The sequence below is a fragment of the Nyctereutes procyonoides genome, unplaced genomic scaffold (genome assembly GCF_905146905.1).
Source record: "Nyctereutes procyonoides isolate TBG_1078 unplaced genomic scaffold, NYPRO_anot_genome, whole genome shotgun sequence".
Taxonomy (NCBI): Eukaryota; Metazoa; Chordata; class Mammalia; order Carnivora; family Canidae; genus Nyctereutes; species Nyctereutes procyonoides.
This window is the reverse complement of record NW_026575046.1, coordinates 44,486,567-44,508,661: the sequence shown is the minus strand read 5'-3', so window position 1 is coordinate 44,508,661 and position 22,095 is coordinate 44,486,567. Positions and strand designations below refer to the sequence as shown.

The following is a 22,095-nucleotide window of genomic DNA, read 5'->3' as shown; positions in this document are numbered from 1 at the left end:
CTTACTTGACCCCCTAACACACGCTAAACTCCCAAATTGGCAGCTGGACTGAAACCCTCACGGTACAGCAGCCCATGCCTATTCATTTCCCTTCCCTTGAACTGTGATGAGGCTGTCCCTGGAGTGGAGCTATTTTGAGAGGACGACCGCTAGAACAATCACTAGCCTGGCAGGAGATGGACAGTGTGGTGTAGCCACAAAAGAAGAAAAGACATTGTCATTGAGGGTTTGAGTCCTGAATGTCAGAACAGCAGGGAAACTGGGTAGAGTATGTTTCTGCCTGCTGTCCACTATCACTCAGTTACAGAGAGTTATCTACTTGACTTGCCATGATCATTTGCTTTTCCATGATACTAGTTGTTCAGAGCATGCAAGGGAAGGGGGATAACAGTGCTTTAGAACAGTGTCAGGGAAGAAGCATTTTTCTCCAGCTCCTTGCATCCAACCAGCTGAGGGGAAAGTTATTCTCAGCTATGCCCAGAGGCATGCTCGTATTTGCTCGAATAAGGCCAATAAGCAGTTTTTACTACTGCAAGTCCTTCATTGTACTGTAGTAGAATCAGTGGAGCCTGAAGGTCAAGGACGCCACCTCACAATCTGCATAACTTCCCAGAGCAGCACCCTGCTGCCTGGCCAGAAGTTACAGAAATGCCACAGGGACTCCTCTCGGCTGACTTTCTTTCTCTTGATGTGAATCTCTTTGACGAGCAGATGCAATTTTTGCATCAGGAGTTCTGCTTGGTCAGGGGCTATGTTAACTTGTCTCTGAATAATCAGTGCCTAAACCAATAAATATTTTTCTGGATGGATGGATGGAGATTTATTGATTGCTACTTTGCATATTGGTCCCTATAACATGGCCCGTGATTGGTAAAATGTAACAAAACAAAATAAACAGAAAACAAACCAAAAAACTCCCACAGCCTTCCCCTAGTCCTTTATATTGATTCTTGGATACTTTCAGGTTGCAAAGATGGGATTGCAAGTAAGTTTCATTTTGAGAGCCAACACTGGTCTGTTGGTAGTGGCTGCCTTGAGGGTTTTGCAGGAGGTGTTTGATTGCTGAGCTCACTGAGGAGAAAGTGCAGCCATCAATTAGCAATGTCTGCCTTGAGCCAAAGACAAAGAAATGGTGGCCTCACTCCTTTGCATTTGCCAATGGGTTTAGAGCTTTTAATTCTTTCAATTCAATTTTCTAGATGAATACCTTTCCAGCACATTTTAAAGTCATCTTTGACTAGATATAATGGGTAGTTAAGGAAGTTTTTCTTTCACTGGGGTATTTTCCTAATGTACTTCTTTATGTACTTGCTGGATTTGAAAGCAAATGAGGCAGGAAAGCTCTACTTGGTTTTTCTCAGGATATGCAATTCTTTTTGGAAAAGAAAACCACGCCAGGTGGGGGTTAATTTATCCCCAGTGGTGTGTATATAATAAAATCTCTATCAGGCCAATTTAAAGGATGGATGAGAGGAAAAACAATGAAATCCAACCTAATCCAATCTCTTCATTCCTAACACTGGGGATAATCTCACTGTCATAGTGCCAAGGATGTCCCAAGGAACTCAGAAGAGGGAGGAATTGAAATTACGGTGAAATGGCTGAATTTTGGTTAATGTTACACAACTCTTTTTAGATACACTGGGATGTCTTCTACTGGTATTTTAACAAATTAACACAATAACTAGAATATTTGAAATTAAAATACCCAGGGATTAACCTCCAGGGCTAGCAAAACTGACTTCACCAGGTAGGAATGTTCTGTCTCTCTCTCTCTCTCTTTTTGAGATACCATTCATATGACACAAATTATGCCATTTTACAATTCAGTAGTTTTTTCATATATTTCCAATGTTGTACAATTGTCACCACTATCTAATTTCTGAGCACTTATATCACCCCTAAAAGAAACCCCATATCTACCAGTAGTCATTCCCAATTTCTTCTTCCCCAACCCTGACAATCAGTCATCTCCTTTCTGTCTCTCTGGGTTTGCCTATTCTGGACAGTAAATGGAATCATATAGTATGTGGCCTTTTGTATCTGGCTTCTTTCGCTTAGTACCATACTTTCAAGATTCAACCACGTTGTAGCATACAACAACACTTGATTCCTTTTTATAGTTGAATGATACTTCACTGCACAGGTCCCATTTTGTTTATTCATTCATCGGTTCATGAACATTTGGGTTGTTTCCACCTTTTGGCTCTTATGAATAATGTTGCTCTGAACATTCACGTATATGTTTTTATGAGAAATAACACTTTTAGTTCTCTGTGTGTATATACCTAGAAGAAGTGGAATTGCTGGGTCACACAGTGATTCTGTTTGACTTTCTAAAGAATTGTCAAACTCTTTTCCACAGTAGCTGCACTATTTTACATTCTCACCAGTAATATATCAATGTTCCAATTTCCCCACATCTCTGTCAACACTTGTTATTGTCCAGCTTTCAATGATAGCCATCCCAGTGGGTAGGGAGTGGTGATTTCTTTAAAGTCATAGTTATATTGAGCATAGTCATACCTGGGCATGAGATGGTGGAAGTCCCCTTCTTATGTAAACACCAAAGAGAGCATCTTTCCCAAGGGAGATGTTGAACTTTAAGAACTGGGGTTGACTGATGTGAATCTGTGATCTCCAAAACACGCCTGGGGGGACTTCTTGGGTTACCCGTCGACCAACTTCTGCTTCACCACTGTCTATGCTGCTGTTTTTCAATGACCAGGGCACTGGAAAACAGGAAGTGACATTAAGTCAGTGACATTTGTTCACAGTTGTTGATTCTACGTTTCTGTTTATTTGCATGCCAGGAGTTAAAAAAAAATGAAGATTAGACTCATGGCAAGTTCATCTTTAAGTACAAACTCATAATCTAAGGCATGTGAAATACTGGCACAATGCTTTCTAAACTTCTGTGATTGCTTGTTACTGATCAAATACAGTAAGAGCTGGAGTCTAGGAAGTACACGTAAAGCTTCCAACAACCTCGAATATGGCTGGGGTGTAAAATGATCGGCAAGGGAGAGGGGAGTGATATTAATTTGGCACCAAATTTAATTCCTGTAGCCTTTAATTATTCTTTCCAGCCAGAAACAAGTCCAATATACTGACATTTTCATAAATTAAAAAAAAGGAAGCAACAGTGAACAAAAATTGGCCCAAAGTAAATAACAACAGAAAATAAGGACTTGATCTCAGACTGACCTAATATTGGGGGTGACTCCTTCCTTGAGTTAGCAGGAGAGGTCTAAGCATCATGTGGAAATCACATTTCTCTCATGAAGATATCAATGCGCTTGAAATTACTTATATAGAAAATATTAGTTGCCCACATTCAGCTTCCTTCAGAACTTTAATAAGAGGAGTTGCAGAAATACCTATTTTAAAAGGGGATTTCTTAATAACACTGAAGTAGCTAGTACCTTCTACACTCCTGAGGGTGGTTTTATTTGCAGACACAGAATTAAGGAAGAACTAGGAATTACTAGTAGTTGCCCAAAGAAAGCAAATTAATCTCTGGGAGCCTAGTTTTCCTGATCCTTAAATGGAAATAAGACCTAGGTAGAGCCTAACTTTATAATGGTCATTTGTGATTTGTTCAATTGGAACTCCTGAAAGAATTTCTGGGAGTCTCTTCACTTTTTGATTGATTACTTTGATGGCCTGTGGATTGGAAAAGTTCATTAGTTTGATGGGCAAAGGATGGGAATTAAGCTCCCTTTTGCATTCTGTAACAGATGGGCTTTTCTGAAAATATTTATCTATATTTGGCTGCAATTCAGTGCAAAAGGTTTGGACGGTCAGGAGAGGTCTTGGGATTGCTGAAGGCTGGCGCGAAGGGTTAGTGAAGCTGTCTGACTTAGTGGACCTGGTGTGTTACTATCTAGCCCCTGCATCAAGACAAGACTCGTAAATGACCTTGGTGCCGCTTTCTCCATCTGTAAAATGGAGAGGTGAAATTTTTTAGATCTCTGAAGGTTTTCCATATCTAAATTATAAAAGAAAACCACAAAATGACTTGAGGGTATGAAGTTATTTTTTTCTCCGTTTTTTTTTTAAATGAGAGAAGGAATGATTCATTTTTATTTAGCTCAATCGCAGATCAAATGAAAAGTCAACAAGGGCTTAAAACAAAGCAGGAGAAACAATGATTTGGACTTTAAAAAAGAAACTCTTGATCTCTACAATAATAAGACCAGGAACAGGCTTCTAAGGAGAAGTTTGGAAGTTCTTACCACATAATATCATTAAGAAGGAAAGAAACTACTAGTAAGTCCCAGTGGGTCAGACCTTTATATGGGACTTGATGGTTTATTTCTCAAATGTATTATGTGGATAATGCACATGGAATACTTCCCTGTAGGGGAGGAATACTACACAGTATGGAAGAGCAGAGATTCTGGGCAGAGACTGCCCTGGTTCAAATCCTGGCTTTGGCACTTGCTCTCTGTGTCTTAGTTCCCACATCTATATAGTTGGGGCGCTATTATTTACTTCACAGGGTTGTTATGAGGATTTAATGAGTTAATCCAGGCAAAGCCCTTCATACAATTGTAGGCACAACAAAAATCCTAAGTAAAAATTAGCTATCATCGTTATTATTATTATCTGTAAGGCTCTCAGCCTAAACAGTGTTGTTTATTTTGCTGAAATAATGATATGTCCAGGGGGAAACACTTGTTATTATCCATTAATCAGAAGCTCTAATTATTATAATTTGGAAACTAATTTGTATTTAAAAATGCTGCTGTTGGCAGACTTTCTCTTCCCCCCACCTTAAGAACTTTTGGGGGGAAAGGGATATAATATAAAGGGCCCAGTAAGGAAAGGGTGTAATAAAAAAGACCCTTGGGGAAGAATAGTTTAGGATCCAAAGGTAACTCCAGCAATCATAGTGTGGCAACAGGTTAAAGAAATTCATTTAAAACAAAAAAGAATTTTAAAGAAACTATTCATCTTTAAACTTAATAAGATGGGCTTTCCTTCATGTCTGTTGGGCTTTCAGGGGTTGCTGGGTTAATGACAGGATATGAAAAAGCAGCAGGAAATCAGCACCCACGAGCCCGCTAATCTACTGTTGAAACCTAAACGGATTTTGATAATGTCAAGCCAAATGAGGATGCAAGAGATTCACAAGGGAGCCAGCTGCCAGAGAGTGGTTGCTCTGGAGAGATTCAGACAAGGAGCCTCAGGGGTTTGGTTTGTACAGTAGTGGGATCCCTGTTCTTTTACTAGAGCCAACTTCAGGACACTGCCTTTAGTAAATGAGTTGCTACTACCAGTGAGTACAGGCTGCCTTTTCAGTATTCACACTTCCTAGGGTTTCATATGCTCCTTTTTCACGTTCCATCCACTAAAGGAGGTAGTACCTGTGGGTGATGAGTACAGGTTTTGCAGCCAGACAGGGCTGGGTTTAAATTCTGTCTCTGGTTCTTCTTTGCTGTGTGACTTCTAGCAATTTGCTTAGCCTCTCTGGGCCTCCTTTTTTAAAAAAATATAAAACAGAAATGATAACTGTAACTGTCTCATAGAGGGGAGCAACAAATGGAACTACACAAAACAGGGCTTGTACAGGGCCTACCACATAATAATAGCAAAATAAATGCTGGTTAGTTCCATTTAATTAAATTTAAAAGATGAAAAACTATAAGGAAAAGCACCTGGCTTTCTTTTTAGAGGAAATAATTTTCTAAAAGAAAAAAACATTTTATAGATATGTGATATGTATGTATGTATACTGCATATGTGTATATATATATATGTTTATGTATTTATGTACCCATCATTATAGAGAGAGTGTTGAACTTTTCTGAAATACACTTAACTATGGGAACAAGTGTAAAATTGGTAGTCAGAATCTGTTCCCATTACTGATTTTTGGTGGGATTTTCCAGAAGCTGGTACAGCCATTTTATCAATTAGCTTACTTTATCGATACACCTGCCAAGTAGCCCTGAAGTTAAGGTTCAGGTCAGTTGCACCTTCACAATGATGTGCTCTTTTTCTTTTCACCCCACCTTCACTCCTACCACCAGACAAAGAGGCTCCTTCTCTCATTGTTCACACCATCTACACTTAAGTGTCCTGTAGGGTCCGACACCTATTGTTTGGTCCTATGATTGATTTTGCTTGCCTTCCTAAGTCTCTTGTACTAGACACTGTACTCCCTGAGGTCAGTCAAAACTGAAAATGCTTCTTTGGGTTCTCTGTGTTTTGTACCTGGCAAACTGTGAGTGATTTATAAATGCTTGTTCAACTGAATCAAGCTTTACCTGCCTATCTCATGGGGTGTTTTAACATAAACCCTGTGACTACTAGGTAAAATGGGAGCCTTGAGGAAGATTTACTTTGAAAAGTTGCATGTAATGGGCTTTTTTTTTCCAAAATGAAATCGAAAGCTCAAAAGCTTTATGGGGAAATTTACTATTTAAAGGAAACTTCCTTGTGGATCATTTTCAAAAATCATGCGTCAACTCTTAATTTATCTTTTGTGTAAAATCTTATAAATAAATGAGCATACTAGGAGAGCTGGAATATAGTGGAAAGGTCCTTAGACTAACAACCAAAAGCCACGGGTCCTAATACTGGTACTTAACAACCGTGGACCTTTTGTGGAAAGGAATAGGGGTGTAAATGAACTCTGGTTGAACTCTCTTCTTTGCTACTAAGCAGCTGGCTAGTTTGAGGCCAATCTAGCCCCCACATCTCAGGGTCCTTGTCTACATGAGAGTGGTTTGAACCCACAGACATCTTAAGGGGAATTCTATTGGAGTCTACTGTGTTCTACAAAGTCGGGGGGTTGGGGTACATGCTACAAAGGGTGTAAGTGTGTGTGTGTGTGTGTGTGTGTGTGTGTGTATGTTGTCCGTGGGAGGGAAGAGGGACTAATAGAAAGTGAAGGAGATTTCACTTTTAATAAATTCATTTAATGTAAGTTACCATTACTGTTAAAAGCTAGTTACTACTTTCAAATGAAATTCTTCAGATATGCAACTGAATTATGCTTTTACAGAGTGAAATTTTCACTACTGCTCACAAATCACAAATATTTACTTTTATATATAAAATCTTCATTTTGAAATAATTTCAGATTTACAGAAAAATTTAAAAATATAGTACAAGGAAGTCCTGCATATAATTCATCAATAGTTCCATAAATTTAATACACATTTGTTCTATTATTCTATTTTTTTCTGAAATATTGAGACTAAGCTACCTCCCAATATTTCTATGCATTTTTCCTAAAAACAAGATTAACTTTTTTTCAGAACTACCATACAGTTCTCAAAAACAGAAAATTAACATTGATACAATGCTATTTGTAATTTATAGATCTGATTCAGATTTGCCAACTGTTACACTGACATTCTTTATGGCCAAGGGAAAAAAGCTTTTTCTATATACTTACAAAACCTCTTTCAAATGGGTGTGCAGAACTTCTGTAATTTTAAAAACAACCAAAAAGAAAAAAAAAGTGATGTAGAGACTGCCTCAAGAGAGATAAAAAGGAAAGGTGGCTTTTGTAAACTGTGGGGCCAATGTGGGGAACTTTCTCTGTGACTCTCCCAGGAGAGCAAGTCCCTGGGCTGGTGCCCAGGAGCGAAGATCTGCGCTGCTCTCAAAGGTCAAAAAGGACAGCAGCCTGAGCCAGGCTCCCAGTCCCACAAAGAAGGATCTGAACCTGAGCTCCCCTTGGCCCTGCTAACCATTCTAGGACCACAAACATGGGCTAATTCTTAACAGGGTGTCATTGAGAGACAGGCAACAAGGCAACAAAGTAATTAAAGTTTCCATCTTCATCACCCTCCCTGAGCAGGTATACCCTTATTGAGATTTGAAACCTCAGGAGGCATGTTGCACAGTGGAACTATCCACCCTGGCTTTGAATCCCAGCTTTGACAACTCCTAGCTGTGTGCCTTTGGGCTAACCACTCCCCCTCTTCGGGTTTGTCCACTCATCTGTATAACAGGGTTGTTTGAGGATTAACCAGGATAACATATGCAGCACCCAATTTGTGGTACTTCTGCATCTTTCTACCCACATGTTGTGCTACCTAAACACAGCTGTAATTATTTATTGCAGATTTGGAGTATACATTTGTGTTGGTCTAATTAAAATACAGGCTGCCTATATAGGCACAGTGAACTAGTGTAGGCAAAATGAACTAAGAAAGGGCCAAGGGGTGAGGTAGGACTCAGTGAAACAGGAAGTCCCTTTCCAGAGTAGCAGAAATCAGTACTCAGTGAGTGATTGATATGTCTACAGACAAGGAAAGGACCTGTCACATGAATGAAGCTGCTAAGGACTGGAAAAACAAAGTCACAAGTTCATGTGCTCCAAATTGCAGGTGTTGATGTAGACTCTAGCTGCTTCTCAGGTGGACAACTCTGTGGAGCCCGCATAGCAAAAAGCTGGAAGATTTGCTTTAATAATAACTAATGAATATCTCAAGCAATGTGGTGTAGGTCATTTATTCATACTTCACTTCATGCAACAAATATCTGTCAAGCATCTACTATAGCACTAGGTAATTTCCGGTCAATATTAAAAGTGGGAATGTATGTCATACTCCCATTATCCCTTATCCAGACAGCAGGGCAAGATGCCATGAACCCGGTGTGGGCTTGAATTGGTGGCATCAGGAGAAGATTTAAATAGCCATTCCACAATCATTCACTGAAAGTCTGGCCACCATCCTTAGGTTCTGGGTAGTGACTGAGCTCTGTGTCCTGGCCAGTAGAACCAAGTCCCGCCTGCATCTCCCTGAACTTCAGCTTCCTCGTTAAACTTTGCTCTCTGCCTATGAGGTCCAGGACGAAAAGTAGAGATGGTGATCATTTTGCCCTAAGAAGCAGATGCTTCATGATGGTTCTGGCTGGTTCATCTCCAGCTTAAAGATGAGATTTCTGGGATTTTTGAGGCAACACTCTAGTGATCAATATTATAGGATAGTCCACCTCTATAACTCCATGGAAGATTGCTCATGTAAATGTGAATCTATTGCCTATTTCAGAAACATGTACCTAAAATCCCAACCAGTTAAATAAGACTGATGTCAAGCAAAACGACAGCCTTCCATAGCCACATTAGGAGCTAATCATTTCAGAAAATGTTGCCATAATTCATTTTTGGAAACAGCAAGACTATTCCCCAAACAAGTGATAACGGGAATGGACTCATAGTCAAACCAGGGAAATGAAGCCACATATTAATACTTCCTAAACTTAACTGAACTCCAGAGGCACCTCAGCATAAATCTGCCTTGCAGATTATTCTGCCTCACATAGTTTTATCTATTGCAAATAAAGTTGAATTCAGAATATTGCTTCAGTCATTACACCTCGTTTCCATTTATTTGGGAATCAGGACAACCATCTGAGCGTTCTGTTTAACCAAGAGATAGGCAAAAAAGATTCTCCTAAGGACATTAGATTCACTGCCTTACACTAGAGCTCATCTGAGTCATCAGCAGCCCATCAGCCTTCACCCTACTGCTGGCTGGCTATTCTTCAGGAATAGATTTCTATCCTGAGCATTCACTGCTCCCGTGATGTATTCACAACATCACACAGGAATAATGATTTTTATAAAATCTTTCAGCTCTTAGGACTACATGTGGCCTTTACATCTTTTGAAACCTCAATTTGTCACCTTAGATAAAAATGGCCAACTCTTTGCCACTATGGGTGTTAACAGATATTTATATATCTGACCATTCAGGTGAACATGATTCTGCATTAATAAGTAGTTTAGTTTATTAGTGTTATTTATAGCAGCTACAAATTACTGAGTGGTTACTGCTGGCCATGTAATCTCTTGATACCTTTATGATTTTTCCGGTTTTCAGATTAGAGGACTATGAAAATACAGTGACTTGCCTAAGGTCATATAGCATTTATGTGGTGGAGCTGGATCAAGAGCCTTGTCCGACTGCTTCCAGAACCCAAGTATCTAATCACTATACTGACTGCTTCTCAGATACTGGGCTAAGTACAAGACATACAAAGAGACATCCAAGCAGATTAGAGACCACCTCTGGGTGTACAAGTCAACTCTGAAAGAGAAATGTGCCAACAGAAGTGAGGACAAATGTACTAAGAAGGGAAATTGATGATCTTGATATTAATACCCATGTCAAGCAAGCCACAAGGATGTCACGTAGAACAGAAACTATACAACTTAGAATGGGGTGGCGGGTAGTAATCAGAAGCTAAAATCATCAATATGAAGTGCTTAAGCAATACTCCTCTGTAACAAAGGGAGAGTAAGATGGCCTCCAAAATGAGTGGAGTTGTCGCATTGGTACGTAAGCTATTGGTATATTTGCCAGTAGACGTGCAGTACTGTAATGGTTGGCTCAAACATAACCACCCCTCGCCCTTCTGGGAACTTCACTGACTTTGAAAAAGCCCCATGTAGGGAAGTGATCATTTTGAAACCCTGGGCTGTGTTCATTGAGAGGCTGACAAGAGCCAGAGGAAGAATTACCAACCTCCCTGCTAATCTGGCTCCTAGTACCATGCATTAAGCCAACTAGTAAAAATCATTATGAAGTTTTTGCTGAAAGGGCAAGTGTAGAAAAACATGTTTCTAAACAGAATAACAGTCTTTGCCATTTTTTTCCAACTTGCATACCATCTGGAAATTCTGATTTTTTTTTCAAAGGGTAGGAAAGAAATGTGCTCCAGGCACAAATAAATGTTTACAGCTGAAGTTATAAACCGAGAATGGTGGGGCTTAAAACAGACAGGCTGGCAGTGATGGAACACAAGCGGCAGTGAGACAAATAATGCTATGGGGAATGGGCCAGCTTGTTTTGCACATTGGCCCTTTTGAATGGGAAGTCTTGCTTCCCACTGACCTCATCAAGCAAATGTTTGGAAGAAGTCTTTACATCTGGGTTTGTTCTAATTCTTAGAAGGTGAGGGGAAAAGATGAAGCAGAACGATCATCTATCTTGGCAGCCTTCACCTTTGGAAAATACAACACCTCATAAGAAGTGGCAGCCCGTGGATGCCCATTAAATGGAGCAACTGAGATGTCATAATGATGTCAGCGACAACTAATATTCACAAATCTCTTATTAAGTGCCCAATATCACACACTGTGTTTCACAAACATCGTCTCACTTATGCAGGATGCCAAGAGAGTGAGGGGTACCACTATACAGATGAGGAATCGGGGGCTAAGGGAGGAAAATGGCCTGCTTGTGTTCATGCCACTAAGTGAGGGAGCTGGCAGTTGTAACCAACTGGACTAACTCTAGAGTATTCTATTACAGAGGATCTGTCAATGCAATGTTACCAAAAATACGCCCATCACTTGTTCAAGAAGGAAAGGGAGTTGGGCTTCACCTGCTTTATCTCCTATACCTTGTAGTTGCAGAACAGTCCAAGGAAAATAGAAACGGGTTTGCAAATGATACAGAGCACTGGGCAAACTTCCATAATGGGTCAGATAACAAATACTTTAGGCTTTAGTGGGCCAGCTTGTCTCTGTTGCATTTACTCAGCTCCATTGCTATAGCGCAAAAGCAGCCATAGGCAATGAATGAACACGGCTGTGCTCCAATAAAACTTTATTTGCAAAAACATGTGGCTGGCCTGATTTGGTCCATGAGATGTTGTTTTCTGACCCCTGATATAGAGGACACCTTGAATTTAAAATGAAGGATAGATTTTGAGAATGATCCATGAAATTCTACTTGGGAGTTTATTCTTTCTTACGACCAGTGCACAAATTGGCTACATATGATGTGCCCTTTAAAAGCTCTTGTATTCTTTGCCTCTGGGCCTAGCCAATCAAACTGGATTCCCTTATGTTATCTGACCAGGTCAGAACACTGTATTGAATCTTCGTTCTCAAGGCTTATCTAATCCCAGATCTATAGAAAAAGTGCTCTGTGCTCTTGTAATGAAGATGTATGAGTTCATTCCTTTTAACATAGAAATACACTTGAGATGGTGAGTGATTCTGGCAGTCTGTGGGCTCCCTTTCCTTGATGTGAAACCCAACCACCAAACCACCCACAGTAAGGTTTAATTGAAAGAGAGAATGGAGAAAAAATAAATGATAAACAACAACAAACGGAAAAGGAAGACAAAGCCCAAAGAACATACTCTCCTAACTAATTAATCAAGTGCTTTGCTTCCACTAACATATCAGAGTCTGTAGGCTGCTCTGTCTATTAGGCTCCTTCCCAAATCTGAGCAAAGTAAACACTCCTAAAGACCAAGTAATGAAATCTCTATCGATGTGCCATCTTAGATGGAACTCACATACCCTTGTTTTGCTTACATTTTAATTTGCTTCTGCTGGATACTTACCCAGTAATTGCTTAATAAGATTAACCTCCCTGGCAATGTGTGGTGTATCTTGATTAAAACATTATCGGAGTGAAGGATTATCGTATACCGCAAAAAAAAATGGAGGGGGTGTTATTTAATTAACTTATTGCCAATATATCTTGATTGTCTCTTTGAAACACTGGAAAACTAGTCGATTGGAATTGATTCAGTTTATCTAAATGTATAGAATTGGGGACTGAGGAGGAGGGAAGACCCTGAGGTCACTTTTAAAAAAAGATGTAAGTGGGTGTGAGAAAACGAAAATCTTTCTAGTTATTTTTTAAACCAAAGTTTACAACAGCTTAAGAGATCTGCGATCATCAGTCATAAGAAGAGTACTATCTTGGTGTTCAGAAAGGAGATATTCCCAGTTTTCTTTCAAGTTTAAGCAGTTTAAATTCTAACACTTTTTCATAAAAGTCCTATTGACAAAATTCATTGGACAACAATTTGGCCACCACTGTTCTGCCTCATAACTCATTTGGAAAGGAACTAGTGATGTTACATGACTTCCACAACATTTTCAAAAGCACACCACATCTGAGGAGGGAAATTCTCGTCTTTCCAAAGACACCATGGTAAATGTTTCTTCATTTGTTAATTTACAGATACCGTACTCTTAGTGAGGACTTGTTCTCTACAGGAATCTTCTGTCTTGCTGGTGCGGGATGCTCACGTGGGGGGTGAGTTGGAAACCAAGCTTAATCACGAATGCATAGAGTGGCTGACCTTGATTTATGGAAGTTAATGCCTATCAGTAATTCTCTTTGGTAAAAGACCCTATTTAAAAAGCATTTGTGTGTAACTTCGGAACGTAGACACATATGAAATATATCCTGTGCCTGATGAGCAAATATGCATATTCATTTTCAAATGTATGTCCTGCCTTCTCGAAGGACTGGGTGCTGCTGACTTGTAGATTAATGTTTATGTATCAAACAAGGCAGATGCTCCCCTAAAGCAGCATCTCTTAAAGAGCAGCACTGTGGACCTCTTGGGCAGGACTGTTCTTGGCTATAGGGGCTGCCCAGAGTACCATGGGATGTTTAACTGCATCTCAGCCTCTCCCTGCTAAATGCCAGTTGCCCCTCTTCTAACTGGGAAGACCAAAGAAGTTTTCGAACACTTGCCCAATGTCCCCTAGGAGCCAAACACACCCTGCAGAGAACCACCATCATAAAGGAAACGGGAGTTGAGGATGGTGTCAAGTACTAGAGGTGAACGGACTGCACAGAGGCCAAGAAATCCAGCTCTGGACTTTTCGGTCAGTTAAGGCAGAACATGGTCCATTAAGGTCAAACACACTCTCCATTTTTAGGTCTAGTTTTCAGTTACCTGGTAATGGAAAGCATATAATTTCATCCTCAGATAAAACTTTTTCATGCTTACTTAAAGGTAATTTAGTGTTATGATTGGGATAGATGAGCAAAGCGATTCTTGAAGATTGGATAAAAAGACAAAAAAGTCACACTCGAAGCCATTAGGACAACTCTGAGGAGAATAATTTAAGCAACATTAGCATTTCAGGATGACTAACCTACACCTCTGAGGGAAGATGAATTCTGGAATCTTCTCTGTGGAAAATGATTGAGCCAAGGAAAATGCCAACATTTTGCCCAAAGATGCACAAGGCACAGACTTGAGTTTAAATTTGTACCTGCCTACATGTTTGATTTGGGGAAAGTTTCTAAAACATCCTGGGCCTTGGTTTCCCTGAGATGATTTCCCTCCTGTTAAAGCTGTTGGAATCAAGCAGTGCTAAGCTCGGCACAGATCGGGTGTCCAATAAACCTTACTTCCTTTCTTTCCGAAATATCTCAGAAATGTGGGGGGAAACTGCCCAGATGTGCAAGGAGGCAGAGTGGAAGAGTCTTGGAGAAGCCCTTCCATACCATCTGCCCTGTTGGTGGTTTCCATCCTGAATTAAGCACAGCCCACCGCGTGCCCGGGATGCCAGTGTGCCCGGCTGCACCACTGGCTGCTGCTGCTTTATTAACTGCCCCACGTTCTGCCTCCCCACAGTCCTGTTTTCTCCATTCCTTTTTAGCACCTTGTTAGCACCAACTTTTTTTTTCCTGCAAGAATACAGTTGTTTGATTGCTTCAATAAACATTTCCATTGTCCTCTTTACTGTTCTGAGAAGAGAAGCTTTGTTCCTGAGTTGTCAAAACTCTTTACTATTCTCTCCCAAAGCGGAACAGCTCGGAATCTCTCTCTTTCATGCCAGGCAGCACTTCCTCCCCGGGGAGGCTGCATCTCTCCTCTGGGGAGAGGGCTCTGGTCTAGTGGCATGTGCTGCCTGCTGCTCTCGGCTTTCTTGATTAGGCAGGACTTTCTCCTGCTGCTGCTGCTGCCGCTCCAGCTGCTGCTGTTGCTGCTGCTTCTGCCCAGGCCTTGGGAGGCTTTCAAGTCGCTCCAGATAGCATAGGTATGCACATCGCACTGAGCCGGCACTGTGCCAACTCCCAGTGACTCCAGCCAAATACAGCTAACAGACAGGAACAGCAAACAGCTTTGAACAGGGGCACCCAGGAAAGGCGACGATTGTGGTCCTCCCTTTCTTTTCCTTTTTGCGTACCTTCCAAGATTCGGATTAGAAAACCTGAACCAGTTGGCGGGAGCTCTGAATTTTCCTGTGACCTCAAGAGGGCAAGCAGCAGCTGTAACCTCACCTTTGCCTCCAGATGGCATTGTTGCCACATCATCGTTTCCTGGTAAGCCGGTCCTTATCCCATTGTTAAAGGTGTGTCCATCTGCCGGCTGCAGTTGCCAATTGAGTCCGAGCAGATGCATTGCTGCAGGAGAGACAAAGTAATGAAAATATGAATAGATAATTCAGCAATGCAAATGTCAAGGGGGAGGGCCAGGTGCCTTTTCCAAGTGATTGCCTTTTAAGGAAGCTGCGGTTCAAAACCGGCTTGCCCCAGGCCGCAGGGATTAGCTAAATGTAGAAAGCAAAGTAGCTCTGGGTGGTTAGGACTCCTCTCCCTGGGTTGCTGTTCAGAGCCTTGGGGGAGAGGACCCCCGTGGTGGGTAAGGGGGGAGGAGGAACCCTCGTTCAGACCTTCTGAATGGTGCTGCCAAAGAGGGGAAGATGCCCCTCTGGGATCACTGTCAGAGATACTGCTTCATCACATCCAGTCTCTCCCACACTGTGGACGCCTTGTTGTTAGATGGGTGGTCTAACAGCTTCGCCCACACTACTCAAAACATAAATTGGGTTCGAAACGAGCCTACCCAAATGGGCCCTGTTTGGTGGTGTGACTATGGCAGTGCAGCAAGCAGCGTCTGTAGCTGTACTGGCCCTCTGGACAGCTCACCTTTCTATTCCTGACTTTCCAACCATCTTTCCAATCCACCTCTCTTTCTGCCAAGTGCATACCTTTCAGCCCACTGTAGAAAAAGCTTGGGGGTGGTGGTGGAATGGGATCCTTTCCTGAAAATAGTACGACGACGCTTTCTTTTCTCTCACATCCTGCACCCACACCTGCACTTTCCCACAAGTCGGAAGGAGCCAGAGCACCAAGGCGCTGTCTCTGCTAAGGAGGCAAGCACGTCTGTCCGACCCTTGCTTTACTTCCATGTGCACCGCACACCTCCAAACACAAACTTCCTTCCTTCCTTAGGTCTTCCCTGTCACAGTGTGCCAGCTCCCCACTTTCCAGGTGGTTTAGCAAGCTCAATTCACCCCAGGTCCCATGCTTCTGGGTGAGTTGTTTTTACGACCTGGAATAAAAGGCAAACCCCAAACACCTGTATTCTTTCAAAGTCTCTATCTAAGAAAACGCTTCATTTGCAAATAAATACGGAGTTCATTCCCCTGCATATTGCTCATTTAAACAATAACCACACTCTGTCTGGCATTCCAAACGGACACAGGTTGATGCTGTTGCTACGGGTTCTGGCACTGCAGCGAGAAGGGGCTGTTGACAGGGAAAAGTTCTGAGGATGATGCGGGATGGGAGAAACAATTAACCACAGGAAACGCAATTAACAATGCTTAGGAAATTGTTCACACAGCAATTAATTCTGCATGCCTACCACCACTTAAAGTCAGGCTGCATTCTATTAAGGTTAAAAACCTATCTTCAAACAATACAGCTCAGATTGATGGCCGAAGATTAAGGTGCCAAGGCGTTCCTGTGTGTGTGTCTGCTTTTTTCTTACATACTTCCCCATCTCAGAGCCACGTTTTTTTTTTCTTTCCTATACGTTACTTTGAAGTGCAAGGCAACTCTATGAGATGATAAATACTAATAAGAATAAGTGACATTTACTGTACACTTTCCGTCAAGGTAACACCTAATTTTCTCCTGCAGTTTATCCGTTATATGTAGGTCACTCACTTGAAGAGACCGGATTCTATTGCCTCAAATAATGACATATTTTCACTGTACAGAGGTCAGGAAATGAGAACTAATCGTGGCTGCTTCAAGATAACGATAGCTTCTGATTTGTAATTACCAGGTGAAGGGAGCCAAGGAATTAGCTATTTTAAAAGGATTCCTTTTTTAATGTTGCTGTTGGGTTCTTGGGGCTTGCCTTGAGCCAGCTTGCTGCTGCTTGGGGAGGGGTAGTTCTTTCACGTAGGGTCTCCCTCTGTTTTAAGATAGATGTGGACAGGTACTGCAGCTGTAGCCAGGGTTCAGGCCTAACAAAGCTTTGATTTTCGCATCCAGGGAAGGAAGCAGTGGGTCTATCAGGCAAGAATGATGACCCCGCCCCCCCCGCCCTCAGTGCCCCAGCAACATGAGACCTCTTTTCAAAGCTGTTCCCCTCTTCTAATACCCCGCCTTGGCCTTCCAAGGTGAGGAACATACTGCTACGGTCAACTTGGAGAGAACAGCGAGCACACAATAATACCCTCATCTTACTGCACAGAAAGGAGGCATTCATGAAACCGCGTTCTCTCTCTACTTTCAGAGATGCTTGCCCTTCCCTTTCTGTTTTGGGTTCCACAGCATCTCTTTATTAAAAAAAAAAAAAGTAGTCTGAAAACAAGAAGACTAGAGATGGGGTGAGAAGGGTTAGGGTCAGAGTATACAAGTAACTGCTCAGACAGCTCCCCGAAGTGAAAAGAAAAAAAATAAAGTGAGAGGGAGATGAGAAAAGGGGAAAAGCCAAATCTGCTGAGCGGAAGCTCTGTCATCCCAGCAGAAGTGAGGCAACAAAAATGAAACTCAAGTTTGGGCATATTTTCTGTTGTTGAATTGAATGCTAAGTAAATAAGTGAGAATTATATCAGGGGTATAACCACCTTCTTTTGTTTTTTTTTTGGGAGGGAGGCTGAAATAGGCTTTTGTTTGTACTTTTTTTTTCTTTATCAGTTATTCCATCTCTCTTACTTGAGCATGAAAATGAGAACATCTTTCTGGCCTATGGGGATGGACTAAACTGTCCTTAGGATAAAGACCCAGGGGAGCTGTGAAGTAAATGAGTTTCCTGACTAATGAGAACTCTGTTTCTTATTCTGCTACTGATTTGCTCTATGGCTAGGGCTAAGAAATCCATCTCCCCATCAATCTCTCCCTTTACCTTTTGAGAAGGTTTCCCTTTACAGGTGGAATAATGGCTGCTGAGGGCTGGAGAGAGATCAAGCATCCACAACCCCTCTGAAGATCTAGCAGAGTGTCTCAAATATAGGAGGCACTCCATAAATGTTTATTAGAATAGATAATGACACATGGGGGCAGATATGAGGGGTCGGACTGCAGGACATTATACACTCACAAATCAAAACCACGTAATACAGAGGTATGAAGGGTGGAATACAACACAGCTGGCAGTACTAGGGATGGGTCTGCACAGGGAAGGGTGTATCAATACCTGATGCCAGTCCCCAAACCCCTCCCCTGGCCAGCACTAGAGGAGACGTTCTACAGATATTACCTTCATCAAGATTCACAGTTTACATTCAAGTTGGTACTGTCCTAATCCCCATTTCCTAGATGAAGAAACTGTTGACCATGAGGTTTGATCATTGGGGGATTTCAGAATCAGAGTAAGATTACAGTGGGAAGTGGTTATCTGATTCATGTTTCAGTGATGTGGATACAAATTCTGGTTTTGCAATGAGATCTCAGCAACTCTTGTCTCTTTCTTGAAACTCATGATAATCTCGCTGTCGTTGATGAATGACCATCTTCTATATTCAGCACCTGTAGTGAAGGGGCTATATTTCCACATCTTGTTGGATTCAGATGTGCCCACATGACCTGGCACACACTTTGTACGCCTTTTTGCCCTCTGCCACATGGTCAGCCAAGGTCCAGTGCTGAGTGAAGATAACATGGCTCAGAGCCGTGGCTGACCCGTGAGAGAACACAGAATGCATGAAGAAATAGACTGTTACAGGCTGCTGAGAGTTTGGGGTACTTTGTTTTAACTGCATGCCTGAGACTACCTGACTGAGATGCTCACTTAGGATGGCCTCGACCTACCTATGGGGCGTACGTTCCAAGCCCCCCTGTGGATGCTAAAGCCGCAGATAGTACCAGACCCTATGTAGGCGATGCTATTTCCTATGCACACAGACCTATGAGAAAGTTCAATCTATAAATTAGGCAGAGTAAGAGATTACAACAATAACTGATAATAAAACAGAACCACTATAAAACTATACTATAATAAAAGTTATGTGAATGTAGTCTCTCTCAAAGTATCTTAGTGTGCTGTCTCGCCCTAGTTTTGGTGATGGTATGAGCTGATAAAATGTCTACGTGATGAGACGAATGATGTGGGCACTGTGACGTAGCATTAGGCTACTACTGACCTTCTGACCACACATCAGAAGGAGCATCCCCTGCTTCCAGACCACGATGAGCATAGATAAGGGAACCTCAGAAAGCAAAACTATAGCTAAGGACTGCCGTGTAAATAAAGTAAGACATCCCATTTTTATACAACAGGCATCTGTGCATTTCTTTGAGCTACTTATTTATTCAGTCAGGATCCTCTCTAAGACCCAGCCAGAAGAAGTTAGGACTGCTCCATACTTAGGGTCACTACATTCACTTCTATGAACAGCAACCATGCAAATGGCTCTTTAAATATTACGTCATAATATATTTAGCTGTGATCCACTCTCAGATTCAGACTTAGAAAGTCTCAAGATTTTCGGTGAACGTTGGCATCATCAACTTACATTTTCTCCAACGAGACTTCTTGGATGCAGTGGGGTGGTCCCCTCACTCACTCCCCACAAATGCTCTAGTAGCTCATTCCCAAAAGGTCCTGTTCGAACCATCCTAGGGTCAGAAGTGAAATGAGTTTGGGAGGTCCTCTCCCTTATGTTTCTCACCCCCACTGACAGCTAAAATGCACAATTTATCATGATTTGGCAGGCTCTGCTCCAGAGAGACCCTCAGATGGAACAATGGGGCTCCATGGGTCAGCAAGGATGGAATGGGGAAAAGCTCCAAGTGGAAGTTTGTGTAATCCAGGTGGCAGCTGGGAAATCAGCCACTAAAAACATGATAGGCAGCCAAACACTGCAAGGATCCCTCTGGCTAATTGGAGAAAACTTTCATCAAGTGCTGAAAATGAACCAAGGCAGGATGGAAGGACCACACACGGATCCCAGATTTCAGTACGAATAATAAACAGACCCACTTGGAGTTAGGGTGGTGTTTTCTTAGTGAAGTTGCCTGTTTTCATGCCTGGGGGGCTCTGAAAGAAACACTCAGAGGGATCCAAGTGAAAATTAAGGGGGAAGGGCTGGTTGCAGGTCATAGAACTCCCAGCAACCTCAGGACAGGAGATGTTAGGCCCTGAGAAGTGGCAGCTTGGAATGGGGGTTGTCTGAAATAGTAATTAGGGTATGTGTGGGCCCTGCTGGGTGCCACTTAGAACCTTCCATGTTCATTGGCTGGCAGAGGATCAACCTGACAAGAGAGTCAATCAATATGTCAGCAGCGCTTCCCAGAGAGCTGCTCAGCCCCTGCTTGTCAAAGAGGGCAAACATGGAGGCCACGGACGCTCTGTGTTTGCAGAGCAGGCCTCCAGGAGCAGGGGGTACCTTTAAAGATCAGGCTTGTCGATACATAACCGGAGGAAGAGATTGGGCTTTCCCTTTGAAAATGGAAGCCTGGAGGCCAAGCAGAGCTTAGGAAGTGGGAGGAGGGAGCCTTGCCTGCTGGGTCCCGTGGCTCAGCATGCAGTCAGATTCACAAGGGCCTTAGAGATGATAGCAAAGCTCCTTTAGAGACCAGGTAGGCTGGGACTCCCTGCCCCTGCAGCAGCCAATTTAGACAACAGTGCCAGGACTCCCGTGGGAAGTGTAGCCAATTCCAAAAGTGCCACTGCTGAGAGGAAAGAACCACAGTGGAATAATCAGGGCTCAGATGCACAAATGCTAACCCTGAACTTGCACAGGCAATCTGCAAAGGCACTTTTGCAAGCAGTAGTGAAAATTAACACATGCAAATGAGCCTACTCAATGATGATGCTGACAATTAACATTTATTTTGGCAATGTGCCAGGTATTGGGCTAATTATGTTAATTGCGTCATTTATTCATTACTTATCATTCAGCAAATGTTTATTGAGCACCTACTGTGGGTTAGGTGTGTTCTAGGCTCCAGGAACAAAGCAAAACTCTTAACCAAAAGAGTTCCTTGCTCTCACAGAACATACATTCTAGTGGGAGATATAGAAACTACACACATACAAGTGAAATGTAGAGTATGAATAAGGTTGGGGATGCCAGGGCAAATTGCAAGTTTTTTTGCTTAGATGTAGACTGGTCAAGGATGGCGTCTGTGATAGGTAACACTTGAGCCAAGGCCCAAAGGAAGTGAGAAAATTCATGCTTACATCTGGGCAAGTGTTTGAGGTTGGAGTGGGGTCAGTGGGAAAGGAGAGTGCAGGGCATTGGGGAAGGTGGGTGGTGGAGAAGGTGGGTAGTGGGGACTGGGTACCCTTGGAGAGAATTTACCTTATATCTGGGTGAGATCAAATGGCACTAGAAGATTCTAAAGAGGATGAAAGCCCATTTATTTCCATTCTCGCTCAGTGATGGGTTAACAATCTACATTTTCTAGATAAGGAAACTGGAACTTAGGGAGGTTAGTGACTTGACCAAGATCACACAGCCAGTAACCAGGAATCTGGAACTTAAACCCAGACACATGTGACTGTAGAGTCAGAGCTCCCAAACCCTGTACTGTCCTGACTTAGTCAAGAGTCCTCACTGGTGGCCATTAGGCCTTGAATTCTCTAAGTGAACCACTACTTAGCCAAGCCTGAACAGGGCAGTGGGCTACAGAATTACTTACTAAATATTGTCAGGGCTCACTCAGCAACAGACACCTCCCTTTGTAAGCAGTCATTAGTCCTCTAATAAATCTGTCCTTGGTCAGCAACCAGCTTGCTATTTAACTTAAAGGAATCTTGAATGTCAATAGACAATAAATCTGTTTGGCAACCTCAGTTTGCAGTCAGGCAGGCTAACGATCAATATGCTTGGTGACTTTTTCCTTGGTCAGTTTGCTTATCATCCTTTGGGGATGTGGTAGTGTTCCATGCTTTTCCTCAAAGAGGAGGGGGCCGACGGCAGTGGATTAATGGTACCTTTTTTAGGATACCGCTGTCAGTGCCAAAGTTACCTTCTGCCTAAGAGATACAAACAAAACCATGTGGGATAACATCCTCGGAAATGCCTTAAGCCTTAAAGGACTTAAAAAAAATTTAAATCTAAAGGAGTTAAAAAAAAAATCCCTTTCAAACCGCCTTGGTGAAGTGATT

The 22,095-nt window shown here is 42.2% G+C and overlaps 1 protein-coding gene across 7 annotated transcripts in view; it reads right to left on the bottom strand.

The window, feature by feature from the left end:
- Positions 1-22,095, bottom strand: part of TENM2 (teneurin transmembrane protein 2) — a 1,067,650-nt gene that overhangs the window by 203,123 nt on the left and 842,432 nt on the right. For all 7 annotated transcript variants that reach the window (XM_055325563.1, XM_055325567.1, XM_055325564.1 and 4 more), the window contains 2 exons: positions 15,024-15,146; positions 2,527-2,732 (listed from right to left, as the gene is read on the bottom strand). In XM_055325563.1, coding sequence (XP_055181538.1) covers positions 2,527-2,732; positions 15,024-15,146 — 329 coding nt within the window. The remainder of the gene's footprint in view (positions 1-2,526; positions 2,733-15,023; positions 15,147-22,095) is intronic.